Here is a 27729-nt window from a genome sequence, read left to right on the forward strand (position 1 = left end):
ATGTTTATATAAGCAAATTATGGTTGGGAGGATTTTGTTTACTTGTGTTTTGCTTAATGATAAATCAAATTTTGTTATTTAAATTCGTGGTTATTTTAAAACCGACATGAGCCAACTATATGGCCAGGAGAGTAATAAATAAATTAAGAGATAAATGGTAAAATATAACTAAATAAAATTAAGTGAAACACTGGACGAAATAATTAAAAAAGAAAAAGAATTCGAAAAAAGAAAAAAACATTAACATTACGTAGAATAAACATTAACATTACGTAGAACAAAACATATGCAGAAAAGAAATAAGTGAACAAACTAAAAATATAGTTTAAACTTTGTTATAATTAATGTAAAGTAAAAGACAAAATGAAAAAAATATAGTTACCGAAATAATTCATCAAGTTTGAAAAAAATTATGTAAATTAAATTAAATATATTTAATATAAATGTAAATATAATATATTTAGTAATTAATTAAAACAAATTAATGAAGTTTTAATAAATTAATTAATTGACAGGTGATTTTAACAGACGATAACTAATATTTTAAATAGTAGGATATATAATTGACTAAAAGTGTTATAAAAGGTTAAAGGTTACTCTCTCTTTTGCGTTTGCTTCAGAGGTTTCAACAACAAACACACACAGCGTATATGAATACAAACACATTGCATATGATTGGCGGGGATCTCTTTGTATTCGAACCCAGTCATTGCAATAGCAAGACCAAGCGCCTTTAACCATTGAGCCATCACGCCGCCCAAATAATTACAGGGAGAATTAAATGATTATGGATTTATGCAACCCCGATATAGTATATAATAACCAAATAAAATTCTTAAATTTATAAATATATAATTTTTAGTTTTATTTATTCAATACACTTCTAATCGGTTTTTGAAATTAATATTCTCTACATATAATAATACAACAAACAGCATATGCATGCAAACCAGTACATAGTGCGAAAGAAAAACCAGCAAAACCATCTAGTCTTTAACAGTACAGTGCACTTTTGAATATTCAGCTGTTAAATTTAATTTTATTTTATAACTTTTTCAGATGAGCCAAGAGATTTGGGAGGTATATCTATCAGTCATTACATAGTCCATCTGTTGAAAAATCAAGGTTTAAAATAGCTGATTTAGATTTTGGTGTTTTTAGTGACTTAATTAAGTTGATTTGATGATAAAGGTTATTTAATAATAACACATTTGTTATTAATTTGATTGCCGTTGAACAGCATACGAAGAATATTCTACAGTCCAAGACAAAGAGGTATGTGTTGAGAATTTGACCCCAGGTTGTACCTACAAGGTTAAAATTCAAGCAGCTGGCAATGGAGGAGTCAGCGAGGTTAATTGCAATAAAATTTACATTGTTTCATTTTTTTCATCACATTAAAAAATTTGCTTAAGAGATAAAACAATTTTCTTACACTGTATGTGTGTGCGCTTGTGTATGTGCGTGTTTGTTTGTGTGTTTGGTGTGTTTGTGTGTGTTTGTGTTGAATTTGAATTTTCTTTGTTTTCACTTTTAATTTTTCATGTCTTGGATTCCAAACAAAATCTAATGTCACGCATGGTTTTGAATAAAAGTGTTTTTCTACTTTGATTATCTAGATTTTTATAACCTGATAGCGAGATGGCAAGCATAATTCCCAAACGTATGGGAACATTTTTGTAATCTTGGGAATGCTAAATATTAAAAGTTTATATTGGTGACCTTTGACGGCCGAACGACCAAATAAATGAAAACCTACAATTACAACATACAACTTTGACGCTGAATTTTCAACAACACGGCCAAATCAAATGTCAACACATTTACAATAAACTTCTAGTTTTTATGGAAACGGTATTGATGGGGTTGTTTGTGATCGCCAGGGCACAGTTTCATCTGCGAAAGTAACTTCTTCATTTTATCACATTTAGTTTGCGCTACCACCAGATTTAGTAACAAAAACTGCAGTCAAGATTATTTGAAGATAAGAGTTATGAAGACTTGAATAAACAAGGTTTCAACCCACGAGCGATCGGATCCAGAACTGTTTGCCTGCCTGATTAGGGACAGCAAAATGACCGGTAGACCGTCTCACTACTTACAAGAGTTGTTGGCTACAGCAAACAAAATAGGTGTAGGAGATGACCTAAAATGCACAAACTACCGTCTTGTTACCGTATGCCATAAGTTCAGCATTGCATCAAGTTATTATCAAGAATAAAAAATGAGCAAAACAGTATTATTCCTAAGCCCACATCGATGGAAATTATCTTAATTAAATTATATCATTTTCACATTAAATCAAAAAAAGAAAATAAGTTATTATTATCCATAAAAAATACTTTCATTCATTAACCACATTCGAGCAATATCATAAAGCGATACCAGATTTCCAATCAAATTAAAAACCCACATTCATTTTAAGGCATTATCCAATATTTTTAAAATCCATTTTCTAACAATGAAATTTACTGGCATTGACAACATCCTTTTTCATACCGTTCCAAATGTTTAATATTCGAATATACCAATAATTTTTTCTCAAATTACAGCAAAGTGGTGAAGACTAGGCGCTAACGAGTTAAAATGCTAATTATAAAGACCAGTTGTTTGAAATAATTATTTTATTTCTAAAAAAAATTTATTTATTTGATAATGATATTATGTCCCAATAGCAATCAACAATGACAAAAAAATGAAGACCCAGTTTGAAATAATTATTTTATTTCTAATATAAATTTGTTTATTTATTTTATAATGCTATTATGTGCTAATGGCAATCAACAATGCCAAAAAATGAATCTGAGGCCGATGCAACTTATGTCACTTCTCGTTTTTATTTATTTATCGCTTATTTTTATTGTTCCTAAGGAAATAGATGGAAATTACCTAAATTAAATTATGTCATTTTCACATTAAATAAAAAAAAAGTTAATAATATCGATAAAAAATACTTTCATTCATTAACCACATTCGAGCAATATCATTCAGTATTCCATTCCAGATTTCCAATCTAATTTGAAAAATTTATTTTTTATTTATATATCACTTATTTTTCAAGTATTCAGATATGTTAACAGTAACCACACAAGCTGTTCCACCATCTCCCTGCAAACAACCTAAGCTATGCGGTGGGAAGCCAAAACCCTCCCATTTCAGTATAACTTGGGGTTAGTTTCACTAGTTAGTATGTTTCAATTAAAATGTTACTTTATTTTAGTTTTAAGAAACACATGAACAGCTGTTTTACTTTGTAAACATTTAAACCAATGGTCGGCTTGAGGTTTATCGATGTCCTATGCACTTCTCTAAAACACTGCTTCCAAATGGTTGAAAAAAGGTTTATGTAAATAATAAATGACTATTAGTCTTGGTCAAATTTAATCCATTTATTCTTAAAATTAATCGGAATTAGATATATATATAAGACCACAATTAATACAGTAATTTATGAAATCTATCGAATTTCTAGCGTTGGATAGTTTTTTGCTACATTTCTTAATAGTTCTGGCGTCAACTGTCAACCATCTGTCAGGCGTTTTCACATGACCAGTCCATCTGGTTTTAGCATTTTTTACATAGATGTATATGTTGGAGATTTTGGCTCGTTGTTATTTCAAGTAGTTTTGTATTTTTGTATATTTAATTTATGTTCTTTGATTTTTATGTAAGGTGTTTGATTATAAGATTTATTGTATATTTGAATACTCTACTTCTGTAGACTTATGTTTTATTATTTTTTCATATACATTCTTGTATCTTGAACTATCGTCATGTTGTCAATATACAGTAGATTCAAGATTTCTGATAGATAAGCACAACTGCTTCAAACAGAGACTTGTTTATTAGTTTATTTGAATGCCAACAGCAATAAAACCAATAAATTATTCGCAAATCAAAGAATGCGTTAGATGACGAATGATCGCCAATACAGCAGCTCAATTCGATAATCCAACTACTCAAACTTCCGACTGTTAACCTCGCTACTTTTACACACACACACGAATATATATATATATGTTATTGGTAAACCATTACCCACGTTAGGCCAGTAGTATATAATTATATATATATATATAATATATATATATATATATATATTTATTTATTTATATATAAATTTATTTGCTAATTTGTTTATTTATTTATTTTATTTCCTTTGTCGGTTGTCTCCAGCCAAAGAGGCCAAAATGACTGTCTTTCGCAATCATTTCTAGTCTTACTCTAGTTCTTCCAGTAGTTATCCTGTGTAATGATAACCCAGCTCTTTCTAAATTTCAACTCGTTCCATCTCGTTTTAGATAATCCTTTCCCTTTTGGTTGATACTTCTAGAATTTTTTTTGGTGTTCTGAACTCCTCCATTCTCATCAATTTCCTTTTCTTAATAACATCGCTAATATTCATTTGTCCTGTTCTTTTCCTGATTTCCTCATTTGTGACATGATCCTTGAAGGTAACTCGCATTATTCTTCTGACCCTCATGTTCTCGCAGGCATCCAATTTTTTCTCATGGTTCTCGTTAATTCCCATGACTCAGCCGCATATATCAAAACCGGGACCACTATAGCACTGTAGGTTCTTAGCTTGACCTTTAGTTCAATGTCATGTTTTCTGAAAACTTTGGTGTATAGTCTCTGTATTGTTAAAATTTTTCATTAAAATTAAAAACTTAAAAGAATTTGTAGCTATTTTTGTTGTTAAAATTTTTCATTAGAATTTCATGTTCCTTTTTTGAATTTATTTGTAATAATTCACTGATGATGACGTTTATCGTCGAAATAGATCTATCTGCAATAATTTTAATAAAATGTTTGTTAATAAAAATAAAGTTTCGATTTTAAACAGATTTAATTTTGTTGATAGAAATTTCGACTAAGACAAATTGAAAAATTGGAATATTAGTTGATAAACACTAATAATCGGTGAAATTTATCACATCAGTCAATCAATTTTCGTTTATAGTCCCCATCCGTTATGGGTTGGACTTTTTTTTCCATTCATTAGTTTCTGTCTCCAAGCCGATCTATCCATTGCGTCTGTGTCTTCAAGTCCTCCTGTATGGTCTGCGTCCAGGACTTTTTTGGGCAACATATTGTCAGGAATTCGGTCATCTATCGGCATATATATATATATATATATATATATATATATATATATATATATATATATATATATATAATATAATACATTTTTTAAATTATATTTACTAATAAATATTGTTGCAATTTGTGCTCTTCTTTATAAATTAATAACATTAACCCGCACTAGACCCCCCAGATAACGATGGTGGAGCGGCAGTAGCTGAGTACGTAGTAATGATAAAGATGGTTGATAGAGGTGAGGTTGTTAATGATAACGAAGAAAGTAGAAGTCAGGATGTTTATAGAGGTGCAGATACATATTGTACAATTGCGGGTCTTGCTGCAGGAAGACTGCATGAAGTCTTTGTAAAGTCATATAACAAGGCTGGGGTTAGAAATAAAATTGCTTGTCCTACTTTTGTTGGCATTTTTGTTAACATTTATAAAAATTGTTCTTGTTGATTTCATTTTCACAGACTGCTCTAGCCATTTTTGTTTTAATGAATGGTCATAATCTTTAAAGATGTATATTTAAATCGATCGTGGTCTTAGGTTTACAATCCGCAAAGTTTTGAATTTAAGTTACCGGACATGGTTTTTCAATGTTCTTTGACTTATTGTAGGCTTGTAACAAGTTTGCCATATTTTAGAAAATTGGGAAATGAGCAACTAATTTTAAGGTGCCAATGATCCTCTTTTGCCTTGCCTCAGATTCAAAAACTGAAACATGCAAGAAGACCAAAAACTAAGCTCGATATTTAGAACATAATTCACATACTGATAGGATTTTTTTTTCATTACGTTCATTAGATTTATGCTAGGACTAAGGCCTGAAATCATTCACCGCATATTATTTCAATGTATTTCGCTACGTTATTTTCATCGTTTATACTTTCTGTTAGAATCATTTAATTCATTTTATCATCTTGTCGACTTTTTCAAGTGTTACATTTTATTCGTATTTACACCTCTACAATGACTCTTTAAGAATAATATTTATTTTTACGTTGTCTTGTCCGTTTACAATTATAAAATATAATTTTTTTTATTCAGTGGAGTGAATGGTCTGACCCACTTAGAGTGACAACTGGCTGTTCGTCGCCTGATCCTCCTTCTCCGCCGGTTGTTACCTGTCGCTCTCCTTATTCTTGTACGCTTAATTGGACGGCACCAAATAACAACGGGGCCGAAATAACGGAATATCGTCTTTTTGGCAAACTAATTAAGGAGGAATCAAACGGTAAAATGGAGGATCTCGGAATACATACAGAAGTGTTAAGTAAAATTAGTGCAGAAACTGATGAAGATTTTGTTATGGTTTGTTTTTGGCTTTTTTTATTTGGTTGTTTGACGTTGAACGAAATTTTAGCCGGGCATTTATTTTTTAAATTAGCCAGTTTTTGTTGTCAGTCTATGAACGTTCAGACATTTATTTTCAAGTAAAAACTTTTCTAAATTATAGTTGTACAATGGGCCGTTGTTATGCTGTGAAATCAACAAACTTATTCCTGCATCAAGATATACTTTTAAAGTTGTGGTAAGTTGGTTTACATGAAGTAATTATTGTTGTGTTTATTACTTATATTTATAATTTTGTCTTTCTTCATCTTTTAATTGTTTATCGTCTTGTCTTTTCAGTAATTTATTGTTATTTTAACATGACAATTGTAGCTTTAATTTGTTTTACTCAGATTTAACATTTTTATATTCATAAACACCTCATAGATTCTAGCATTTTTCAAAAATGTTATTAAAAAACGGTTTGACATCACTTTTGAAATTACTTTAAAAGTATTCTATAGAAAGTGTGAGTGTTTAGTTTCAATATATAATTGAAGAACCAAATCAAACAGCTGATATTTTAAAAATATATAGGCAATTAAAAAAACATTTGCTTAATTCCGGTTAATTACTTCAGCACCATCTGCTGCCAGTAAAAAAACAATCGACTAATGAACTACAGCGGTCATCAGTTTTAACATGAAAATTTAAAAGCGATTGCTAATCTGAGCTGATGATCTTCCAGATCTTCCAAACTTCCAGACGGAGCCAAACCAAATCTAAGCCAATATTAGAAATAAACATTACAACTTAAACATTAAATTAAAAAAATTATTTTTACTTAAATTATATTTTGGCTTTAATTAATTTGTTGATTAATTAATTAATTGACTTGGTAAAAATTAAAAAACTGTTAAAGATCTTTTTTATTGAACTTCAAAAAATAAAATAATTTTTCTATTTGTTGATTACTCTGCAATTACTCTGTACAAAATATCAATTTATTTTATTTTTTTTATTTTTGCATTTTGTTTTGAGTTCAAGACTATAAAGATTAAATTTCTAAATTTAAAAAGAAGATTTTTATACAAGACAAAATTGATTGAATATTAATATTAAAATATTGATCGTTTCTTGATAAAAAAATTTCTTAGATTAATATTTATATTCTATGTTTTTTTTAGTAACTGAAAATAATTATAAAATTTGTTACTTTTGTTAATTTCAATTTTTTTACATGTACATTATTTATTAACATTATCTAATTTATTACTATCTAATGAAATTAAATTGTAAACTAAATTGCTAGGTGCATTAGAAGCTGGTTAAAATTGGCATAAGAGGTCATTTTGCAATTTGTATATTTACGTTCAAGCTCTCAAATGTTTAAATGCATGTCCGGATAAAATTTAAACAAAACTACATTTTGAATGTTTATATTTAAAAAAATACTTTTTTTGTTTGAAGAAGTTTAAATTTGCATTTTCTTTCATAAACAAATTATTTTATTCTTTTAATTTCAATAAAATAACCTCAAAGTTTTTTAATCTGACTTTTGCCCAGTCATATTAATTAGTTAATAATTAAATTAATTAAGTGTTTTTGGGTGTGTGTATGTGTTTGTGTGTGTGTGTGTGAGTGCGTGTGTGTGTGTGTGTGAGTGCGATGTCGTTTAGTTGTTTGTTGTATATTATACTATGGGGTTTTTATTTTCAGAATAAAAGTGTGAAACTAATTCTTGTATTCAACTAATTTTTAAATATTTAAATAGGCTTTAAATAACGTCGGATCAAGTTTTCCAAGTCTGTCATCAACATGTCAAACGTTACCAGGGTGTCCGTCTTCTGTTATATCTTTAAAAGTTGATCAGGTAAAAGCAACTAGCTGCACGTTATCATGGAAACGGCCTCGGAGCAACGGCAGTTCAATCCTATCCTACAATTTAGATTTGGTTGGCTTCAAGATAATTTCCATTGAGGAAGACTTATGCACTGTAACTATCAATGAGTTGACTCCGGATACCTTATACAAGTTGATTTCTTATCATTTATTTTAATACTGGTTATTAAAGATTATTATTTACAATTTTTTTTAATTTATAATGTTAGAGCTCGCATTCAGGCAATAAATAACGTAGGCTGCAGTCCATATGGGTCAGTCATCAAATTCTCAACAATTTCACTTCCTCCTCTTTCTCCAAAGCTTGAGATGGTCAGTTGTTCGGCTAAATTTGTTAAGTTGAAATGGGGTGATGGTAAAAACAATGACCACACAAAATATATTTTGGAGATTGCTGAAAATGGAGAAAAGTATTTTGTTGTGTTTTTTGACTTGATTTATAGTTATAATATTAGTTATTTTTATTAACATTTGAAAACAACCTTTATTTTTTTGTTTCTTTATTGTAATTTTTAATAAAATGGTTTTACAACCTTTAAAATTTTTATCATATTTGTTTTTCTAACTTTTCTATTTTAATAAATTATCAAATTATTCGCTTTACATGTCTCTAATTTCATTTAATTTGTTATCGTGATATGAAGACATTTTTTATAAGCTTTTTGAAAAGTGTTGATAATTTTCATTTAAATAAATTTAAATATAAAAATGTGAACAAATTTAAACAATTTGAAACGATTTCGACTTTTAACAAATTATTTATTCATATTTTTAAAAAATTAATTGCATATATATTCTGCTTGACGTTTTCACTAAATTTATTTTAGCTACGGTCAAATTTATGAAGGCACAAACCATTCCTTCAAAGTCAACAAATTGAATGAATTGACAGAATACCACTTTCGAATTCAAGCGTTCAATGATGCTGGAGCCGGCCCAATTTCTGATCCGATAATCATTACCACCAGCAAGTCACCACCGCCCCCTGTTAAAGGTTATAAATCAATTGTCAGACATTTTCGATAAATAGTTATGCTTTTAATGCCTTACAATTTTTTCAAGCCATTTTAAAAAATTTAAAACGATTTCGACTTTTAATATACATAATTTTACCTCGTCGTGTCTCATGGTATCGTAGAGGAATGTTTATGTTTTTCCCTAGACTTGACGATTTCGAATAATCGGAACAATAAATCCTAGTCAATTTTAACCATTTGACATTTTATCGTTAAACAGCTCCTCATATAGCTAACATCAGTACAACTACTTGCAAGATCATGTGGCCATCTATTAAAATTACTGGTTGCCAAGATGATATTCAGTACAATCTGCAATTGCTACGACCCTCCGACTCATCATTCCAACAGGTAGTTAGAAATTATCAAAATTTTGGTGAGAGACTGAGATAGCTGGCCAAATATTTGTTATATGTGTGAGCGTGCGTGCGTATGTGTATGTATAAAATAGACCTGTTAGTTAGTCAGCGATAAAATAAAAAACGGTTAAACCGTATTTCGGATTTTCATGGTTCTTGGTTTACTTAGTGGTTTCTGTCTCCAATAAAATTTAGGACATTGAAATCAATCAATCAATCTTCGTTTACCGCCCAGAGACCCAGTTTCCCGAGATAGGACGTTGTTTTCTTTGCCATCAATTTTTGCGCCATGTTTGGATTTTTAAGTGGTGTTAAAATTGAAAGAAATGCGAATAGCAGAACTAAAAATTAAAGCAGAAGAATTGGCAAACATATACTCAGCTGATCTCAACATTGGAGAATTAAACTTTGAAATATAAAGTTTTAAGCATCACGCTTTGAAAGTTGACAAAAGTTTGAAAAAAGCCACATCAAAAGAAAAGTTATTCTCATTTATAAAAATAAATTTAAAAAAAACTACCCTAACATCACTACTGCATTGAGAATGTTTCTCACATTGCCTGTCACAGTGTCATTTGGAGAACGAAGTTTCAGCAAACTCAAAATCACCAAAATTACATGAGAAAAACAATGGGGCAGGAGAGTTCTCCGAGGTAGGACGCTGTTTTTTTTTGCCATCAACTTTTTAAGCCAAATTAGACGATCAGTTGTATCCATTTCATTTAAATTTAGAGCTTTCATGTCTTGCTCGATTGTTTGCGACCAGGACTTCTTTGGACGGCCTCTGGGACGTGTGCCAGGTACATCTGCAAGAGAAATTATGGCACTGTTTCCATTTCGTTTGACATGACCAAACCACCGCAGACGGTGTTGCCGGCATTCGTCCTTTATGTAATCTAAACCAGCACGACTCAGGATTTCGGTAGATTTGATGTGGTCCTTTAGACTAATTCGTTGCATCCATCGGAGCATTTTCATGTCGGTTCGTTGAAGTTGTTGTTCCAGTTTGGTTGTCATTGGCCTTGTTTCTGCACCATATAACAACACCGGACGTATCGCAGATTTATAAAGTCTTGATCGTAGTGGTAGTGGGATGTCACGCCGCATCAATATAGAGGCAAGGAGATGCCATTTATTCCAGGCTGCACGTATGCGTGCTCGAACGGCAGCTTCAGCTGTTCCAGTACAATCTAGAACATCCCCTAGATATTGAAACGATGTGACTTTCTCTACCTTAATGGCTTCAAAAACATTGCTATTTCGAACTATTGGAAACATTGAAAACTAAAAAATAATTTAGAGACATTTTAACACTTATTTTTGAAACTTTTGCTGAGGGCTATATCATTCGACCAATGATGTTTAAGACGTGTGATGCATATATTATATATATATATATATATATATATATATAGAAATACAGCATAGAAATATAGGCTTTGTGTTATAGAAAGGGGTAATAGTTGTAAGGGGTAATTAGCATATGTTTGCTAAAAAGTAATTAGCATGTTTCTGCTTAAGAATAATTAGCATATGGGCTGCCAAGGGGTAATTAACATCTATCGGATTTCGTCATTGGTACATCGCTCATTGGAACGCCCAAATCTTTATATATATCGAAATTTCGAAATTGAATTGTCGTAATTTATGATTTGAAAATGTGTAATATATATGGTGTAATGTAATATATATAATATATTTTTAACATTGAATAGATAAAAACTTTCTGCAATATAGAATGCCAGTACTAAAAGAACTCGATGCAATTAATCTGAGGAAAGAACTACGACAACGAAACCTCAACTGATAAGGAGCAAAGGCAGTTTTAATAAACCACCTAAGAGGCGCTCTGATAAACGAAGGTAACGAAACGACTACCTAGAACAAAAGCACTAACGAGAAATTGAGGAAATTTTTTAGGAAATAAAAGCAAAAGAAAGAAATACGGTTTCGCTCTCGCCAAGCACCAACATTTGACGGTACCATACCAGAGCTGCCAGACTCAATTCGAAGTAGCAGCACTCAGCTATGTATGCAAGGCGAGAGAACATGCGACGGCATTAGTGATAGCACTAAGAGGTTCCGCGTTGGAGGTGTTACAATCGATTCTGTCCAAGGATCGTGACAGCTTTGGGATCCTAACCGAGCGCTTAATTGACACTATGGAAACAAATACTCAAAAGATTACTTGACACAGCTCGACCATCGTATGCAGAAACCAGGAGAAACTGCTCAACGAGCGCAAGACAAAGAGGCTGACCCTGCTGGCGCACCCAACAGTTACCCCGAAATTCAGAAACAGAACGGCAACAAAAGCATTCATTCAAGCCCTACGAAACCCAGATATAAGAAATGACTTCACAATCTCGAAGATAAAAACACTCATAGGAATTCTGGAGCAAGAAATGACGTTGGAATCAGCTAAGTTGATTTTGAAGAGGGATACAAGAATAAGGCAAATTCAAGAAGAGAGTGGTTGCCTAAGGGTTGTCCCGACAACAGCAGACTACAAGCCACCAGAATGCTAGAACTGTGAAAAGGGGCATATTAGGAAATATTGTAAAAGGCCCCAGAGAAATAATGCCTATCTAGGAAACGACGCGGAAAAACCAACTTTCGAAGACGTCGGAAAACGATTGAAAGCCAACTTTGTGGGGCCTAAGTTGGCTGAAAAAACAAACGCTCCCAGCAGTATTATTCATGTCTCGAGGCTTCATCGTCACCGAAATGACCTTAGGGTGAAAGGACAGAGAAATGTGAAATGTGGTGATATTCAACAGGTGACACAAGGACTTAATGAATTTGTTGTTGACCGCGATCTTTTCTCCCTGCAATCTTTCCAGTAGTTGTTAGATTTTCAATTCTTTCCTTCCTCATGATGTGACCAAAAAACTTTAACTACCCCCATCGGATTATTTGTAGTAATTTCCTCTTTTTATGACCGGACTCTTTTAATACATTCTCATTGGAGGTATGGAAGGTTCGATTAATTTTCATAATTCTTCTTAAAAACCACATCTCAGCAGCATTAACCTTTTTTAAATTTCTTTAGAAATTGTCCAGGACCCCCAGAGTCGTATGTAAACACGGTAAAAATGTAGCACTCTAACGGTTTCAATTTTGTTGATATTCTGATTTTAGTGTAGGTATTTTAGGCAATGTAATAAATGCCAAATTCATCAAGGTATTTATTTTCTTCAACACCTGGACCTGGTGCTTTATTTAATTTCATTTTTGAAAGAGCGGCACTAACTTCAGATCTAAGTTTCTTTGGTCCTTATACGTCTTTCTCTTTTTTAATAAGAGGCTTTTCACCACGGATATCATCGAAAAGTCCATCTTTCAAGCACTTTTTCTTTCTCTGAGATTACTTTACCGGATTTAGCTTTTATACATCCAGAAACGGTACAAGCCCTTTTTCCAGTAATTTCTTTGATGTTTTCTTACATTGCATTTGTATTACTTTTTTGATCTTTTCAATAATTTCGCACTTGTCAATGAACTATGGAGGGTATTGAAGAAAGGAATTGTTAGGACGTCCAGTATCAAACGCAACCATTGGACGAGACAACCCTCACCGAGGAAGAGCGAACAAAGGCCAATTATTCGGATATATTTTCGACCAGTGACAACGACCAAGGGAGAACAGGCATTGTATCTCACAGGATAGAGACTCATTATTGCAAACCTGTCAGACAAGTTCCTCTACGCCTGCCACTGTCAAAGCGAGCGAAAACCGATGAGATGATTTCTACGATGCAAAAGCATCGACAAGTTCTTGGACATTTCCAGTCGTCCTAGTAAAGAAGAAGGATTGTAGTAATCGCTTGCGTGGACTAAAAAAAACTGAACGCAGCTACCTTGAAAGTTATCCGCCTTCGAGGATTGACAATATAACAGATACTTTGCCCCGTTCCCAGTGGATTTCGACTTTGGATCTAAAAAGCGGGTACTGGCAGGCTGAGATTTAAAAGAATGACCGGGAGACTACTGCCTTTTCGTAAAAAAATGGTCTGTGGCAATTCACAGTGCTGCCGTTCGAGTTATGTAATGCCCCAGCTACATTTGAACGGCTAATGAAATACGTTTTGATGATTTAAAATGTTGAAAACAACATGCTAATTTATTTTTAGCATGTATTTACATGGCGAATAAACAGTTATAGATTCGTTGCACATTTTTATCAATCTAGATATAACTTTAACTGTTTTAATTTTCTATTTTACCAACGATGGCAAAAACAAGATTTTTATGTTAAGATTCAGATCTTATTTGGTTTCCCAACCAGATTTTGATTTTAATACTAATTATATAAGCTGAGATTTGTTACCCTAATTGACATTTGTTTTGTCTTATGGTCAAATAAATTTATCGACCTGTATGCTTTTGTTAAAATAATAACATTATTTAGTTTCTTCTGTCAGCTGCAATGGCTCATTTTGTAGTTAAAAGCCATGAACCAGTCAGAAAGGTAGTTCGTTATACGTTAGACTGAAACATGTTTGCATATTCATTGCCAGGCTTTGTATATTATTAAATAACACATATATGTGCTAGTAAAAAATGTCAAAGTTGTTTGTGATAAATTAACCTAACAGATATATCAAGGTCCGTTGTGTAGTTTTGAACTCTTCGATTTGGCACCGAATTGTGAATATCAGACTCGTGTATGTGCAATCAGAAAACAATCATCATCTCGGCAGTTAAACCAGTTACTACCAGTATCATCATTCACACAAGACAGTGAAATCGTTGTCGGACCATATTCGCCTACTACTGCCTTTAATACAAAGGTCAATATAGGATCAGCATCGCCGTCCTCGCAGCCTAAAAAATGTTTGCCGTCGTCGTCACTGCGTGTGTCATACATTGATGGTTATTTTCAAGTCAAGTGGCTTAACGATAAAACTTGCGCAATTGCTATTATGACGATTTTTTTGATGATTGCTCTAGTGGTATCCTATATCGTTTCACATTACATGTCTTTTCAATTTCCATCATCCTTTTCATCTATATCGCCATCTTCGTCGTAATTATTAACCCTCACTATTTTATTTTATGATTAACATTTAATTTGAATTATGTTAAGGTTATTGTTTTATTGTCTAGACATTAATTTTCTTGTTTTTTGTTGTTTTTTTCTATTCAGTTAATTTCATGGCTATCAAAGGTAATAATTTGTTTATCGTTGGTACCTAAACGCAATCATATGAATTTTTTTAACTTGAATCATTTATGGTTCTGAATTCCGCTCTGTTCCGTAAATCTCCCGGCTGTTGTTTAGTTTGTTTTTTACACAACTTTCAGCATATTTCTTCTTTTCATCTAATGGGAAATATTTCTTGTTTTTAAAGCCAAACTTTTTTTACTTTCTTAACTAGTTCCCAAAATGTAAATAGGCCTTCTGCCTGCCTAAACGTTTTAAGATTATCTTTCATTCAACTTGTCTAAATTGATTAGATTGGTTGTACCCACTGTTACATTATAATGCTGCAATATTCGTTTCAAATGATTATTATCATCTTGATTCTATAATTTTACGTTTAAATTACTAATAATTGTTAAAATCAGATATCTTTGTAACAAGCGATTGTAAAGTTGCTGCATATAAGCACAGCACGAGTTGTAAAGGGGTTGGAGTAGGATTATGGAGCTGCGATCGTGCGACATCGAAAGTCTTTCTGAGATTAACAAATGATTCAGTGTTACTATTACTGTTGGCATTAAAATAAACGTTTAAACAAGTCCTTGTTTGATGCAATTGTGTCTATCTATCAAAAATCAGTGCTATTTCGATAGCGGCGGATTCAGATCATCTCGTAAGGGGGTATCATTGGCAACCCACAAATGAAACGTTTAAATTATTTTTCACTTTGAATATTAATCTATGTGACTAGGACATTACGTCATATGGGCCGCGATCGTATCAGCCAATTAATTAATACTAACAATGGAAATCAGTCGGTTGCTCCATCGGGTAGTAATTTACCGATGATTTTTTTTTTATTGTGTGTAAATCTTGATGTGATAATTGGTAGCCATAGTGGTAGGCCTAGAGTTAAAGAGAATAGCAGATGGGTTGAGATTCTAAATGAGTTTGAAATTATTCCTATAAGATTGACTATAATAATTAATAGGAATAGACTGGAAACTATGATATTATGGTATACCCTTTAATGAGTTTACTGTTGGTTTGAGTTAGCTGAAAATGAAACTATAGTTGACAATTGACGGTTGTTAGAAGTATGAAAATACCGATAGGGTAAAAAAAATATGTTATTATGGGATTATTATGTTTAAACTCAATACGATCTCATTCAAAAATTAATTTAAAATAAGCATATTGAACGTTGTATCAAATTTTACCAAAAAATTTTAAACGTTATACTTGCGAACGGTCTTTAAATTAGGCAAAGTTCAAATGGCCGTTAAACTTAAAATTTAATTTTAAACTAATTCTTTATTTTTAAAAATAATTTTCTTAAAAATAAGTCTACATCTTTACTAAACTTATTCTCTATCAGATTAGTGGGTGTTAAGTTCAAGTCGAACCGGCGAAGCTGATTCGACAGGGCTTGGACCTCCATTTTGAAGATTTTCAAGCCTATGGAGCCGGTGTTGGTGGGAAAAAATTAAAAACTAAAATTTGTTTTCATGTTCTTTGCGCTTCTTTACATTTTTGGTATTGCTAATCATTATTAGAAAGAAAATTAATTTTATTATTTTTGTTGACAAAACTTCCTTTGTTCACTTTGTTTTGAAACTACCGCCGACGATTGTTGCTGAAAATCATCATCATTACGATTAATTTATTGAACATCGTATTGTTTCTTTTTGAAACAAAATTCATTCAAAATTGTTTGTTTGGTCGGTTTTTTTTCAAAATGTGTACAGTAGTCCGTTGAATTTAATGCGATCAACGTCCGAGCCGTCACTAAATAAAACCAAAATAAAATTAATTCTCTCTTGGATTTTTCACGGAGTTTAGCACACCGTATAAATATCCGTGAATCAACGCATCGCACACTTTTTGCAGGTTATAGGCGTGGATTTCTACATCCTCTTTACACTCGAAAGCATCATCAATGCCAGACACATTAACCATTACGCTGTCTCGCCTCACCCACACAGTATATAATTAAGTCGTGAATCTCCATCGTTTTAAACAATGATTATACGCAAAATTTTCATAATTATTTTGTTTTCATTAGTATATTTTTAAAATATCTTTATTTTGTGGAATAGGAAGAAAAATATCCGATATCAGACTTAATACAAATTTTTGAAGTGTTTTGCTAATTTATAAGAATGAGTTCATTCACACAAAATTGCCATTTTTTATTAATGGCTGGGTCAAATATTTGAACCTCGCTTGGCGCATTTGCATTACGCGGTTGTTAAAGTAAATCTTGAAAAATTCTCGGAAGCACAACAAAACAATTTTTGGTTTAATATAAGCATTCATTTTGAAATGTTTGAAATTGAAAATATCATTTTCAATACATCTTCTTTACTGAGCAACACATCTGAAATTGTGGCATCTATATCTTCTTCTGTAATCGTATCAAAAGCATGTGAATCTGTGAAAGTTATTTTCAGAAATAGAAAGTGTTACATTAAATAAGATCGTCATGTATTTTTAAATACCATCGGACATCAAAAGTATCAACGCTAGAATATTGTTTTTGGATGCTTTCTATCTGACGGTCTATAAATAAACATCTTTTGTTGACTAAGTCTACTAGGATATAAATTATTTGCAATATCGAAATGTCTATGACTAGGTAAATTCTATAACAACTGAAGCACAAAAAAATAGCCCACACGATAACAGTGCACAGATTCTAGAGATGCACTAAATAGTACAAAAGCTATGAAAAATTTTGAAAAATATAATCTCTTAGAACAAAGAACGAGTCATTGAAACAACAGGCGATTCATATCTATCCAACAATTCTTTATCGAGATAATATTCAATCTCAAAATCAGATGTCTTACCATGGCATTTTTGGCTAATATAATCGACAATTTATTGTTCTAGAATTCAAAAAAGTTATTGCTTAAACGGAAATTGCTCTATTTGACCAAATGTCAAATTCGAATATTCGATTCGGCCAAGCCGAACATTCGATGCGTAGCTAACAGATATCTAAACACGTCTACATGCTTCCAAACATAATTGCATCAAATCTAAAAATCTCCTTCCAAAATTCTAAGACACTCAAATCTTTGAATAGAGCTTTGTGTTCATCGCGATTGTGACACAAAAAATTGAATTCTCATATTATTTACATTTTTTTAATAATTTTGGATTTTTGGTTTAATATTTACTATTTTAATTTTCAATTTTTGATGATCTTATTTTATTTGTAAATTTTCAAGCTTGAAATAGCGTGTTTTTTAAGGATTCTAAAAACAACGCATTTAACGGTTTTGTTCAACCCTTTCTTTTATTTTGTAAAAAGAGCTATGAGAGAGAGGGAACGCCAGAATACAGTGGCCTTTTTTCCAAATTTGTTTTTGGTGGAGTTTCAAAGATTGGAAAAGTAGGGAAAATTTATGTAGTTCATGGGGAAAATGACCAAACTAAGCAATGACATTTCATATTTCCAGGAAGCACGTTGTTGTTATTATTATCGTTATTGCTAGATTGCTGGTGGACGAGATAAACTTTACTGTTGTTAATTCTTTGAGTTGGAAGTGTTGTTGTGATTCGTTGTCGGATGTTGATGGAAGGTTGGATAAATTTCTAATAAAGAAAGCAACCGAACATAAGGACAACGATGAGTGTAGATCAAATGCAATTCCGAAAAAAAAGACGAATTGCCATACGACGGTATAATGAAAAGTATTTGTGAATTGGGTTTACATGCGTTATAGTAAATGATCAATACAGACTGCTGCGTGTAATATGTTCACAAATGCAGCTATGAAAACTGCGAAACTCCTAATCATACTGACTGCTCGGAGAAACCAATGGAATATTTTTTGCGCAAAAAATATTCACGCGATAGTCAGATTCTTGTATTGTACAAACAACTAAAGTCAATGAGAAGGCTTTAAAAGCATCATTTTTAGTGGCAATTCGAGTTGCACAGGCCAATAGCGGAAACTCTGATAATGCCTGCTGCTAGCTGTACCATCTGTTTTCTCTCCAACGTGAAACGTGAATTAATCCTTTTAATATACAGTACTTCTTGGGCTAACGGTTCTTTGACAAAAATTCCAACACCATTTTTGGCCGTCTTTTGACCATTCCAAAATAGTTTATATTTTTCATTGTCTGAGTTGATATGACAGAAACCATTCGATTTCCATCGGGTCTTTTGAAGGCAGCAGATGTCAATCCTTCTACGCTCGAGCATTTCTGCGATTTCCATGCTGCGGCCAGTCAGTGATCCAACATTGAGCGTTCCAAGTTTAAGTACCATAGAGGGGCCATTCTGAATTTTTCTGCAACATCCTTCCGCTATTGCATCTTTCTAGGAGGGATTCTTAGCACCCCCTGACTACTTAAGGCCTGCTGGGGACTAGGAGCCATTGTTTTGGTTTGTGATGGCATAGAATAATTTGGGGAAAGTTTTTACATCCAGAAACTCATCCTGACGACAACCACCAGTTATAAGCGGTGGGCCTAGCCTTTTGCTCAAAAGCACGCAAAGCAGCGTGGATGCAGTTTTATGTCATGCCCAGAACTTTTTTGCAGCTAAGAAAGCTAGAAGAATTTGTTTTAATGTAATATACAAAACGATTATTTGATACGTGGACGCTGCAATATAAACACTTTTTAATGTTCATTTTGACAAAGTCAATATTTCCCTATATAAACATCAAAAAGCACTGATGATGATTCATTCGGAATCGAAATATGGCCTTATTTGCAGCATGAATTCGGAAAATAAGTTTATTTTGAATTTATTAAACTAAACGTTCACCAAAGAACTTTAGTGAGAAAAATTGAAAAAACGAACTACAAACATATTAACGCCAAACATTCTGTAGAATTTATAGAATATTGTAAAAATATTGTGAATATATATATTTTTCGATTCGGAATAAATCATTTATTTAGTTTAGCAATTTAGTTTATATAGGGAAATATTCACTTTGTCAAAATGAACTTAGATGGAAATTAGGTGTCAGATTTCTTTATTGGCTGGTCCATCTTCGTTCGTTTCCTTTTCTTCATCGATAGCATCATATTTTTCTTTGTCATTATTTACAATGCTAGTTTTTATTACTTCTTTGTTTTCATTGTTGATTAAGCGTCGGGTTGGGAGTGAGGTTGTCATTTTTTGTTGTATATTTATTTTTGGTTTATTAATGTCAATTAGGACTGCTTTTGCAATTTTAAGATACGTGTAGTTGCTGTTCTGGTATATTACCTTGATGTTGCTGTCGAGGATTTCACGGCTTATAGTGATTGAGTGTGTTGAGTCCAAATGAGATTTGATAGCACCACTCTGTTTATGCATCGTAAGCCTTCTAGTCAGTGAGGTAGTAGAAATCCCGATATATGAGTCATGTTGACGTGCACAGCCGTCAAAGGGGCAATTAAATTCATATATTACGTGATTACGCTTTAACACAGAGTTATCTCTAGGACCACAGTTGTTTTTCAGTATTAGGTGAGACGTCTTTTTATTGTTTTACTAAATTCGGAGTTTAACTTTACTATTTGAGTTGGTTGTTGTGACATTTTTATTGATGATATATTTAAGAATAGCTTCATCTACTTTGTATGCAGTTAACATGTGATTTCTGTAATACAAGATAATGTCGTTATCTTGATTGTTGGTATTAGGAAGGTTGTTGTGTAGTAATTTGCCTTTAACAATCTTTTCAATAGAATAAGTCTATTATAGAATAGAATAGAATAAGTTATTGTGATTGAGTGTGTTGAGTCCAAATGAGATTTGATAGCAGCACTCTGTTTATGCATCGTAAGCCTTCTAGTCAGTGAGGTAGTAGTAATCCCGATATATGAGTCATGTTGACGTGCACAGCCGTCAAAGAGGCAATTAAATTCATATATTACGTGATTACGCTTTAACACAGAGATCACAATTGTTTTTCAGTAAGCCTTCCATTCCATTCCATTGTTTACAAGCAGGTTGATGACTCTTTTTAAATCAGCGTCGCGATTTTCAATATCGGAAGAGTGTGTGAATGCCCGGTTTACAAATTATTTTATTGTGATGTCTTTAAATTGTTCGGTACATTCACTTTGTCCATTCAAACAAATTCCTGTACTTGTTTCTTTGACATAGACCGCAGTTTTGAATCGTTCTTCGCCACGGGTGACCAACACATCGAGGAAAGGTAAGCATTGTTCCTTTTCAATTTCAATGATAAATCTTAATTTTGATTTGTGTAAGGTACCAAAAAGTTGAGTGATTTGTTCAGGATCGTTATAGGAGACAAAAATATCATAAACGTATCTAGCGTAGATATTTGGTTTTAAATGTGCATTATTTTTGAAGGTCTCATTCTCCAGATGTCTTAGGTAAAAACTGGCAAATAGGACGCCTAGGGGGGATCCTATAGCGACACCGTCGATTTGCTTGTAAAGTTTGTCTGTGGAACTGTGGAATGGTGCTTCGGTAGTGCAAATTTGAAGAAGGGACTTCAGTTGTGCTTTCGGTATGCTTAATGGAACCATAACTGAATGGTAAACGGTGTTGATAATTATGTCAATTGTATCATGAATTGGTACATTTGTGAATAGTGATTCAACATCCAGAGAGGCAATAAATTTGGATGGTTTATTAATGCTGAGGAGATTAATAAACTCACGGGAAGATTGTAGTGTGTAATTGTTTGGAATATATGGGGTTGAAATTTTGTTCAAGAATTTTGCAACAGGGTATGTGACTGTTGTAATTTGGCTAATAATTGGTCGGATGGGATGACTATTCTTATGCGTTTTTATATTTCCACATAAGTAGCCAGGAGAGTAGCCAGTGATGGAAGTTTGTCATTGGTGATATCCTTTTTTATTTTCTTAATTATTGTGTTTAGTTTAGTTTTTAGTTGGGGAGTGGGATCTTTTTTGATTACTTGGAACTTTTTTGTATCCTTGAGAACATCATTGAGTTTTTCATAATAATCTGCTCGGTCAATAATGACATATTGTGCCGATTTATCTGCGCGTCGTATTATAATGTCTTTAGTTTCCATCAGTTGTTTTGTCGCTTTTTTCATTTCATCAATGAGTAGCTTGCTTTGGAAGCTCCAACGTTGTTTCTTTGCTTCAGCTTGAAGTTCAATGGCAATAGAAGAGTTTACGTTTATTTATGTTAAGCATCGTTTATTGATATCATGAGTTTTTCCATCTCGATAATTTTCTCAATTTTGTTGGGTTTGTTCAGATAGTGGCAATTTAATCCCAAGTTTAAGAACGCTTTTTGCTTGTCTGTAAGGGTGTGGTGGCTGAGATTGATGAATCTATCCTTCATAATATTGTTGTTTCCTTTGGTTATCAGGTTGGTCAGTTTTTTATGAAGTTTTAGTTTTGATGACTGCATAGTGAAGTTTGGCTGACGGCCGTTAATACACAAACAATTTTATTCATAATTTTTCTTTTAAATTTATTCGTTTATTTTATTTTCAACAATATAATGAGTTAATTTTAAAATATAGGTTGTTTATCATTTATTTATTCATTTTAATATCTAATATTCTATTTTCTATTTCTTATAATTTATATTATTAACTCTTCATTTGGTTTTACAATCTAGGCTCCGACGATGGCATTAGCCGAAACGGCCGTCAGCCAAACTTCACAGTTTAATAAAGTTGAAACAAAACAGCTTCGTGTTGTTGAAATTTTATTTAAAAAAACTTCTAACTGCAAAATGGGGTGTAATCTTCAACCGTACACACACACACACACACACACACACACACACACATATATATATATATATATATATTTAATTTAATTTTAAATTAAAAAGAAATATGAAAAAGTTGATTCAATGTTGAAAGTAGTGTTGAATTTTTGAAATGTTGCGTTAACAATAGTCTGTTACCAAAAATATATATATATATATATATATATATACACACATTATATATACAATTATTTATAAAGATCACTGCGTTATCGGGATTATTCAACTTGTAGTTGAGTTTCTCAACTTTTCTAACGAAACTATTATCATCTTGATGAAGTTTATTAAGGTTAAATTAAAAAACTTTTAATATTTGACATTTTTGACAAAACATTATTGATAACGTTATTACTACAGAAAAGCTCTAGTCTACCCCTAAAATTATATATATATATATATATATATAATTTGTAAAACATGATATGAAAAAAACAATATAAAACAAATAAATTAAAATGAAAATATATAAATATATATGTATGTACAACATTGACAAAGAGCTATTTTAAAAAACCCATGACCGTTTGGTAGTGAGGGGAAATTTTCAAAAAAATTTTTGACGATCGGGGGTTGGGGAGAATTTTGAATTTTCAACAAAAAGTTGATGACAAAAATATAATTCAATGTTCAGCAGGGGCAACATTGTGACGGAGGGAGAAAAACTTTCCTTCAAAAACACTACTTTTCCATACAAACCACCAACCAACCACCACTTTTACTAACCTTAATACAAATAACGTTCATAACGCCCCCTAGATCCGCCACTGTGTATGCATACATATATTATATAAATATGTAAACGTATAATATTTGTAATATAAGCGCGTTTGTGTGTGCATATGCATGTATGAATCTTTACATCTTACCGTAAACCGGAATGTGTCCAGCAAGTTCCGCACATGCAACGTTAAAACCTTTTGATTGAGCCGACGCTATTTTGCTTTCTTGAAAAACAGTATATACATCAATATAATAAAATTTATACATATTATTTATAATATAATGTATATTATATATAAATAATCAAAATCAAATTTTATTCAATCAATCCAAATCAATAATAATTAGGTAATGATTAGGAGACCAAAACTAAAAGACCAAATTGTTCATTCTAACACAATTTTTAAGTAAATTTATAATTCATGACAAAATTAACATAATGCACAATTTACATGATTCTAATTAAATAAAAACTGTACTTTTTTTCAATAAATATTTCTTTATTTTGTTTTTAAACAAATGCAAGGAATTTATGTATAATATATATATATATATATATATATATATATATATATATTATGTATTAAATTTCAAGTATATATTATATAATATATATATATAAACATTTGATATTTCTTTTGATATATCTCTTTTTGATATATTTCTTTTGATGATATTGATATATATATATATATATATATATATATATATATATATATATATATTCGCCGTGTAGACAAGTTGAATCATTTTGTAGAGATGAATCTGATACCCCCTAAGTGACGCAAGGTGAAAAACAAAGCGTTCTTACTGTTAACCTCTTCCGCATGGTTTCTCTGTCGTGCTCAAAGATACATTTCGTTAATGCAATGATAAAATTCGGCTAAAATATAGAACTGACAGCGAGATCATGATTCTCAGACGATTACAGGCAGTCAGAAAAGTATAAATAAACGGGTTAACAAATGCAAAACATAATGAAATGTTTTGAGCAAGCTTGCAATAACTTTGGTCTCATCATAAACATTAACAAAAGTACAAAGAGCCAAACATTTTTGTTAAAGATCAAAATTCCAAAGTAGTCGAAAAGTTCAATTAACTCGGCAGACTTTCTCAAGCATGGTGAATAAAGATGCGGAAGTGATCAACCGAATGGCCGAAGTCAGTATTGCATTCGGTAAACTGCGTGGAAATGTCTGATAACGTGGAAGGCTTACTATTAAAGATGAACTTTGAAAGTTGCACTCACCACACCCCTCTACGCATGTGAAACGTCGACTATAAACAGCTGAATCATTTCTACAAAGGCTGTCTCCGGAAACTTACTTCTACGCATCAAATGGTAAAATAAATTAAATAATATAACTCGGTATTCAAATTTTTCAATTTGTTTAGAAAATTTTTATCGTGAAATTCATAAAAATTTACTAAGATAAATTGAAAAATTCAATTCAAGTTTATAAACACTAATAAATCGGTTGAATTTATATATATATATATATATACAATACATTTACAATATTCTATAAATTCTACCAAATGTTTGGCGTTAATATGTTTGTAGTTCGTTTTTTCAATTTTTCTCACTAAAGTTTTTAGGTGAACGTTTAGTTTATTAAAATTCAAAATAACTAGTACCAACAATCAAGATAACGACATCATCTTATAGTACCAACAATCAAGATCAACAATCAAGATAACGACATCATCTTGTATTACAGAAATCACATGTCAACTGCATACAAAGTAGATGAAGCTATTCTTAAACATATCATCAATAAAAATGTCACACCAACCAACCCAAATAGCAAAGTTAAACTCCGAATTTATTACAACAATAAAAAGACGTCTCACCTAATACTGAAAAACAACTGTAGTCCTAGAGATAACTCTGTGTTAAGGCGTAATCACGTAATATATGAATTTAATTGCCCCTCTGACGGCTGTGCACGTCAACATGACTCATATATCGGGATTTCTACTACCTCACTGACTAGAAGGCTTACGATGCATAAACAGAGTGGTGCTATCAAATTTCATTTGGACTCAACACACTCAATCACTATTAGACGTAAAGTCCTCGACAGCAACACCAAAGTAATATACCAGAACAGCAACTACACGCATCTTACAATTGCAGAAGCAGTCCTAATTGACATAAATACACCAAAAATAAATATACAACAAAAAATGACAACCTCACTCCCAACCCGGCGTTTAACCAACAATGAAAACAAAGAAGTAATAAAAACTAGCATTGTAAATAGTGACAAAGAAGAATATGATGCTATCGATGAAGAAAAGGAGACCAATAAAGAAACCTGACACCTAATTTCCATCTAAGTTCATTTTGACAAAGTCAATATTTCCCTATATAAACATCAAAAAGCACTGATGATGATTCATTCGGAATCGAAATATGGCCTTATTTGCAGCATGAATTCGGAAAATAAGTTTATTTTGAATTTTAATAAACTAAACGTTCACCAAAAAACTCTAGTGAGAAAAATTGAAAAGGCGAACTACAAACATATTAACGCCAAACATTCGGTAGAATATATAGAATATTGTAAAATATATATACATATATATAAGACTGAATTCTTGACAATATGTAATATTGAATAAAGCAACTGTTAGTAATAATAAACTTTTCAAAAAGCTACCGGTAGAAAAAATGTAGACAAGGATAAAAATAACGGATCTAATTCTATTTGAATCTTAGCGTCTTATCACCATGGTTACTGTTAAAAGTAAGTTTAGTTATGAATTTGTAGCAACCAATAAATTTAATATAAAAATTGATAATTTCCAATTTACGAAACGAAAAACTGAACAAGTAAAAGACAATATTTTCATCTAATTTTTTGTTATAATACAGTATAAAAAATTTCCATTATTTTCTGGTTACTCAGCGCAAACCGGCGCGGACTACGAAAGATTGTTCCGCGAATTTCAGAACCACTAATGTAAACAACTTTGCAAACATTAAATTTTCGCCGAATTGAATAAATATTGATAATAACTTCACAAATAATTTTAATAATATGTTGATTTGTTGTTGCGGCAAACCTTGCAAAGGCAAAAAGGATTATTAATGCATCAAAGATCATGCAAAATGTGCAGGTCTCTCAAAACCAAAATTTTTGACGTTGAAAAACCAACAGCACCTCCGGACCGGTAGAGTTTTGAGCACAAGCCGACCCAAACGGCTACTCCTAAGCCACTTCAGGGTGTCAAACTACCAATGTCTTGTACGGAATGGACTGAGGCAAACGTATACTTTCACATAGAATTGGAATGCCTCAACAACATGAACGTCGACAACTTTGCCCTTCCCTTTCAACAAATAATCTATTCATATTTCGCAAAAAATTATGGATACATGAAAACGCATGCAACGACAAAAAATTTGAGTACAGAATGCTCGATTAAGAAATTGAAAAAAGAACTAAAAGTTAAAAGCTAATAATTGCAACAATTTTTTAACTAATCAAATATCCAATCTTAGTATTCTAAGTAATCTTAGTATCTTAGTAACTAATCAAATATCCAATCTTAGAAAAAGAATAAAATTACCAAAAGGTAAATCAATCAACAAAAACGCCCAAACTACAACTCAATTCAACAACAATTTTTGGAAGGCGTGCAAATCGGCATTTTTACCAGAGAATTGTTCGAAAATGTAAGGCCAAAGCAACGCCCTGTCCTCTGGGTCAAGTTTCAACAATTGCTCTGAAAAAGTGCCCAATTCTACGTCCATACTTCCATAAATTAATAACGAGCTGTTGGAAAACCGCAACAATCCAATCGAGGTTTAACAATCTTAATATATAAAAAAGAAGATCCAAAAGATCCGGCTAACTTTCGACCCCTTAACGTTACAGCCAGTACTATACAAAATTTTCTCAACTTTACTAAAAAACAGATTGTACGCTTTCCTGCACAAAAACAAATTCATTAATACAAACACGCAACTTTGTGAGGGAATTGTGAGGGAATGAATTGTGAGGGAATGAATTGAAAAATTGTGGGGGAATGAATTTTCTCAAAATTTGTAGTTTCATTTGCGTAGAAACATCTAGTCCGGTCATAGATCTTAAGAGACGTGTTAATTTGGAAATTACCTCCTTCATTCAGTTTATATTCAAGGTTAATCCCCGATTTCAAAAACTGTTCGATTAGTTTAAATACGTTTGAAATTACTCCAATTGGCTTCTATAATACTTTCAATTTATAATTAATTAAAATTTTATGGCTTATTTCTTTTATTGACAAATTAATTGATTTTGCAATTAAATCGACACACCATCTATTACGACAGAAACATTGTATAACCGTTTAAATATGTCACCTAAGTACATTTATCATAGATAATGAGTAATAAGGATTTATTGTGTATTTAATTATTTATAAATGACTATATTTTATTCTATTTTATGTCACTGATTTCTTGTAATAAAAGAGTTTCAATTA

The 27729-nt window shown here is 31.8% G+C and overlaps 3 protein-coding genes across 3 annotated transcripts in view; 1 reads left to right on the forward strand and 2 right to left on the reverse strand.

Annotated features, from left to right (window-relative positions):
• The window catches only part of HELRODRAFT_104183 (hypothetical protein), a 41899-nt gene extending 26693 nt beyond the window's left edge, over positions 1–15206 (forward strand). The window contains exons 7-17 of the mRNA XM_009032385.1: positions 1060–1125; positions 1241–1353; positions 3062–3170; positions 5270–5472; positions 6136–6399; positions 8135–8394; positions 8472–8672; positions 9090–9256; positions 9499–9629; positions 14236–14339; positions 14382–15206. Of these exons, the coding sequence (XP_009030633.1) occupies positions 1060–1125; positions 1241–1353; positions 3062–3170; positions 5270–5472; positions 6136–6399; positions 8135–8394; positions 8472–8672; positions 9090–9256; positions 9499–9629; positions 14236–14339; positions 14382–14670 (1907 nt within the window). The 3' untranslated portion in view covers positions 14671–15206. The remainder of the gene's footprint in view (positions 1–1059; positions 1126–1240; positions 1354–3061; positions 3171–5269; positions 5473–6135; positions 6400–8134; positions 8395–8471; positions 8673–9089; positions 9257–9498; positions 9630–14235; positions 14340–14381) is intronic.
• Positions 15207–18711: 3505 nt separating this feature from the next.
• Positions 18712–19068, reverse strand: HELRODRAFT_182078 (hypothetical protein; the record flags this gene model as incomplete). The annotated part of the gene is made up of 1 exon (XM_009032386.1): positions 18712–19068. One exon carries the CDS (start codon positions 19066–19068, stop codon positions 18712–18714), a length of 357 nt encoding a protein of 118 aa, XP_009030634.1.
• A 4320-nt stretch (positions 19069–23388) lies between these two features.
• The window catches only part of HELRODRAFT_90313 (hypothetical protein), a gene marked incomplete at both ends in the record, with an annotated part of 44006 nt that continues 39665 nt past the window's right edge, over positions 23389–27729 (reverse strand). The window contains one exon of the mRNA XM_009032383.1: positions 23389–23465. Coding sequence (XP_009030631.1) covers positions 23389–23465 — 77 coding nt within the window. The remainder of the gene's footprint in view (positions 23466–27729) is intronic.

The sequence above is a fragment of the Helobdella robusta genome (assembly GCF_000326865.2).
Source record: "Helobdella robusta unplaced genomic scaffold HELROscaffold_80, whole genome shotgun sequence".
Lineage (NCBI taxonomy): Eukaryota > Metazoa > Annelida > Clitellata > Rhynchobdellida > Glossiphoniidae > Helobdella > Helobdella robusta.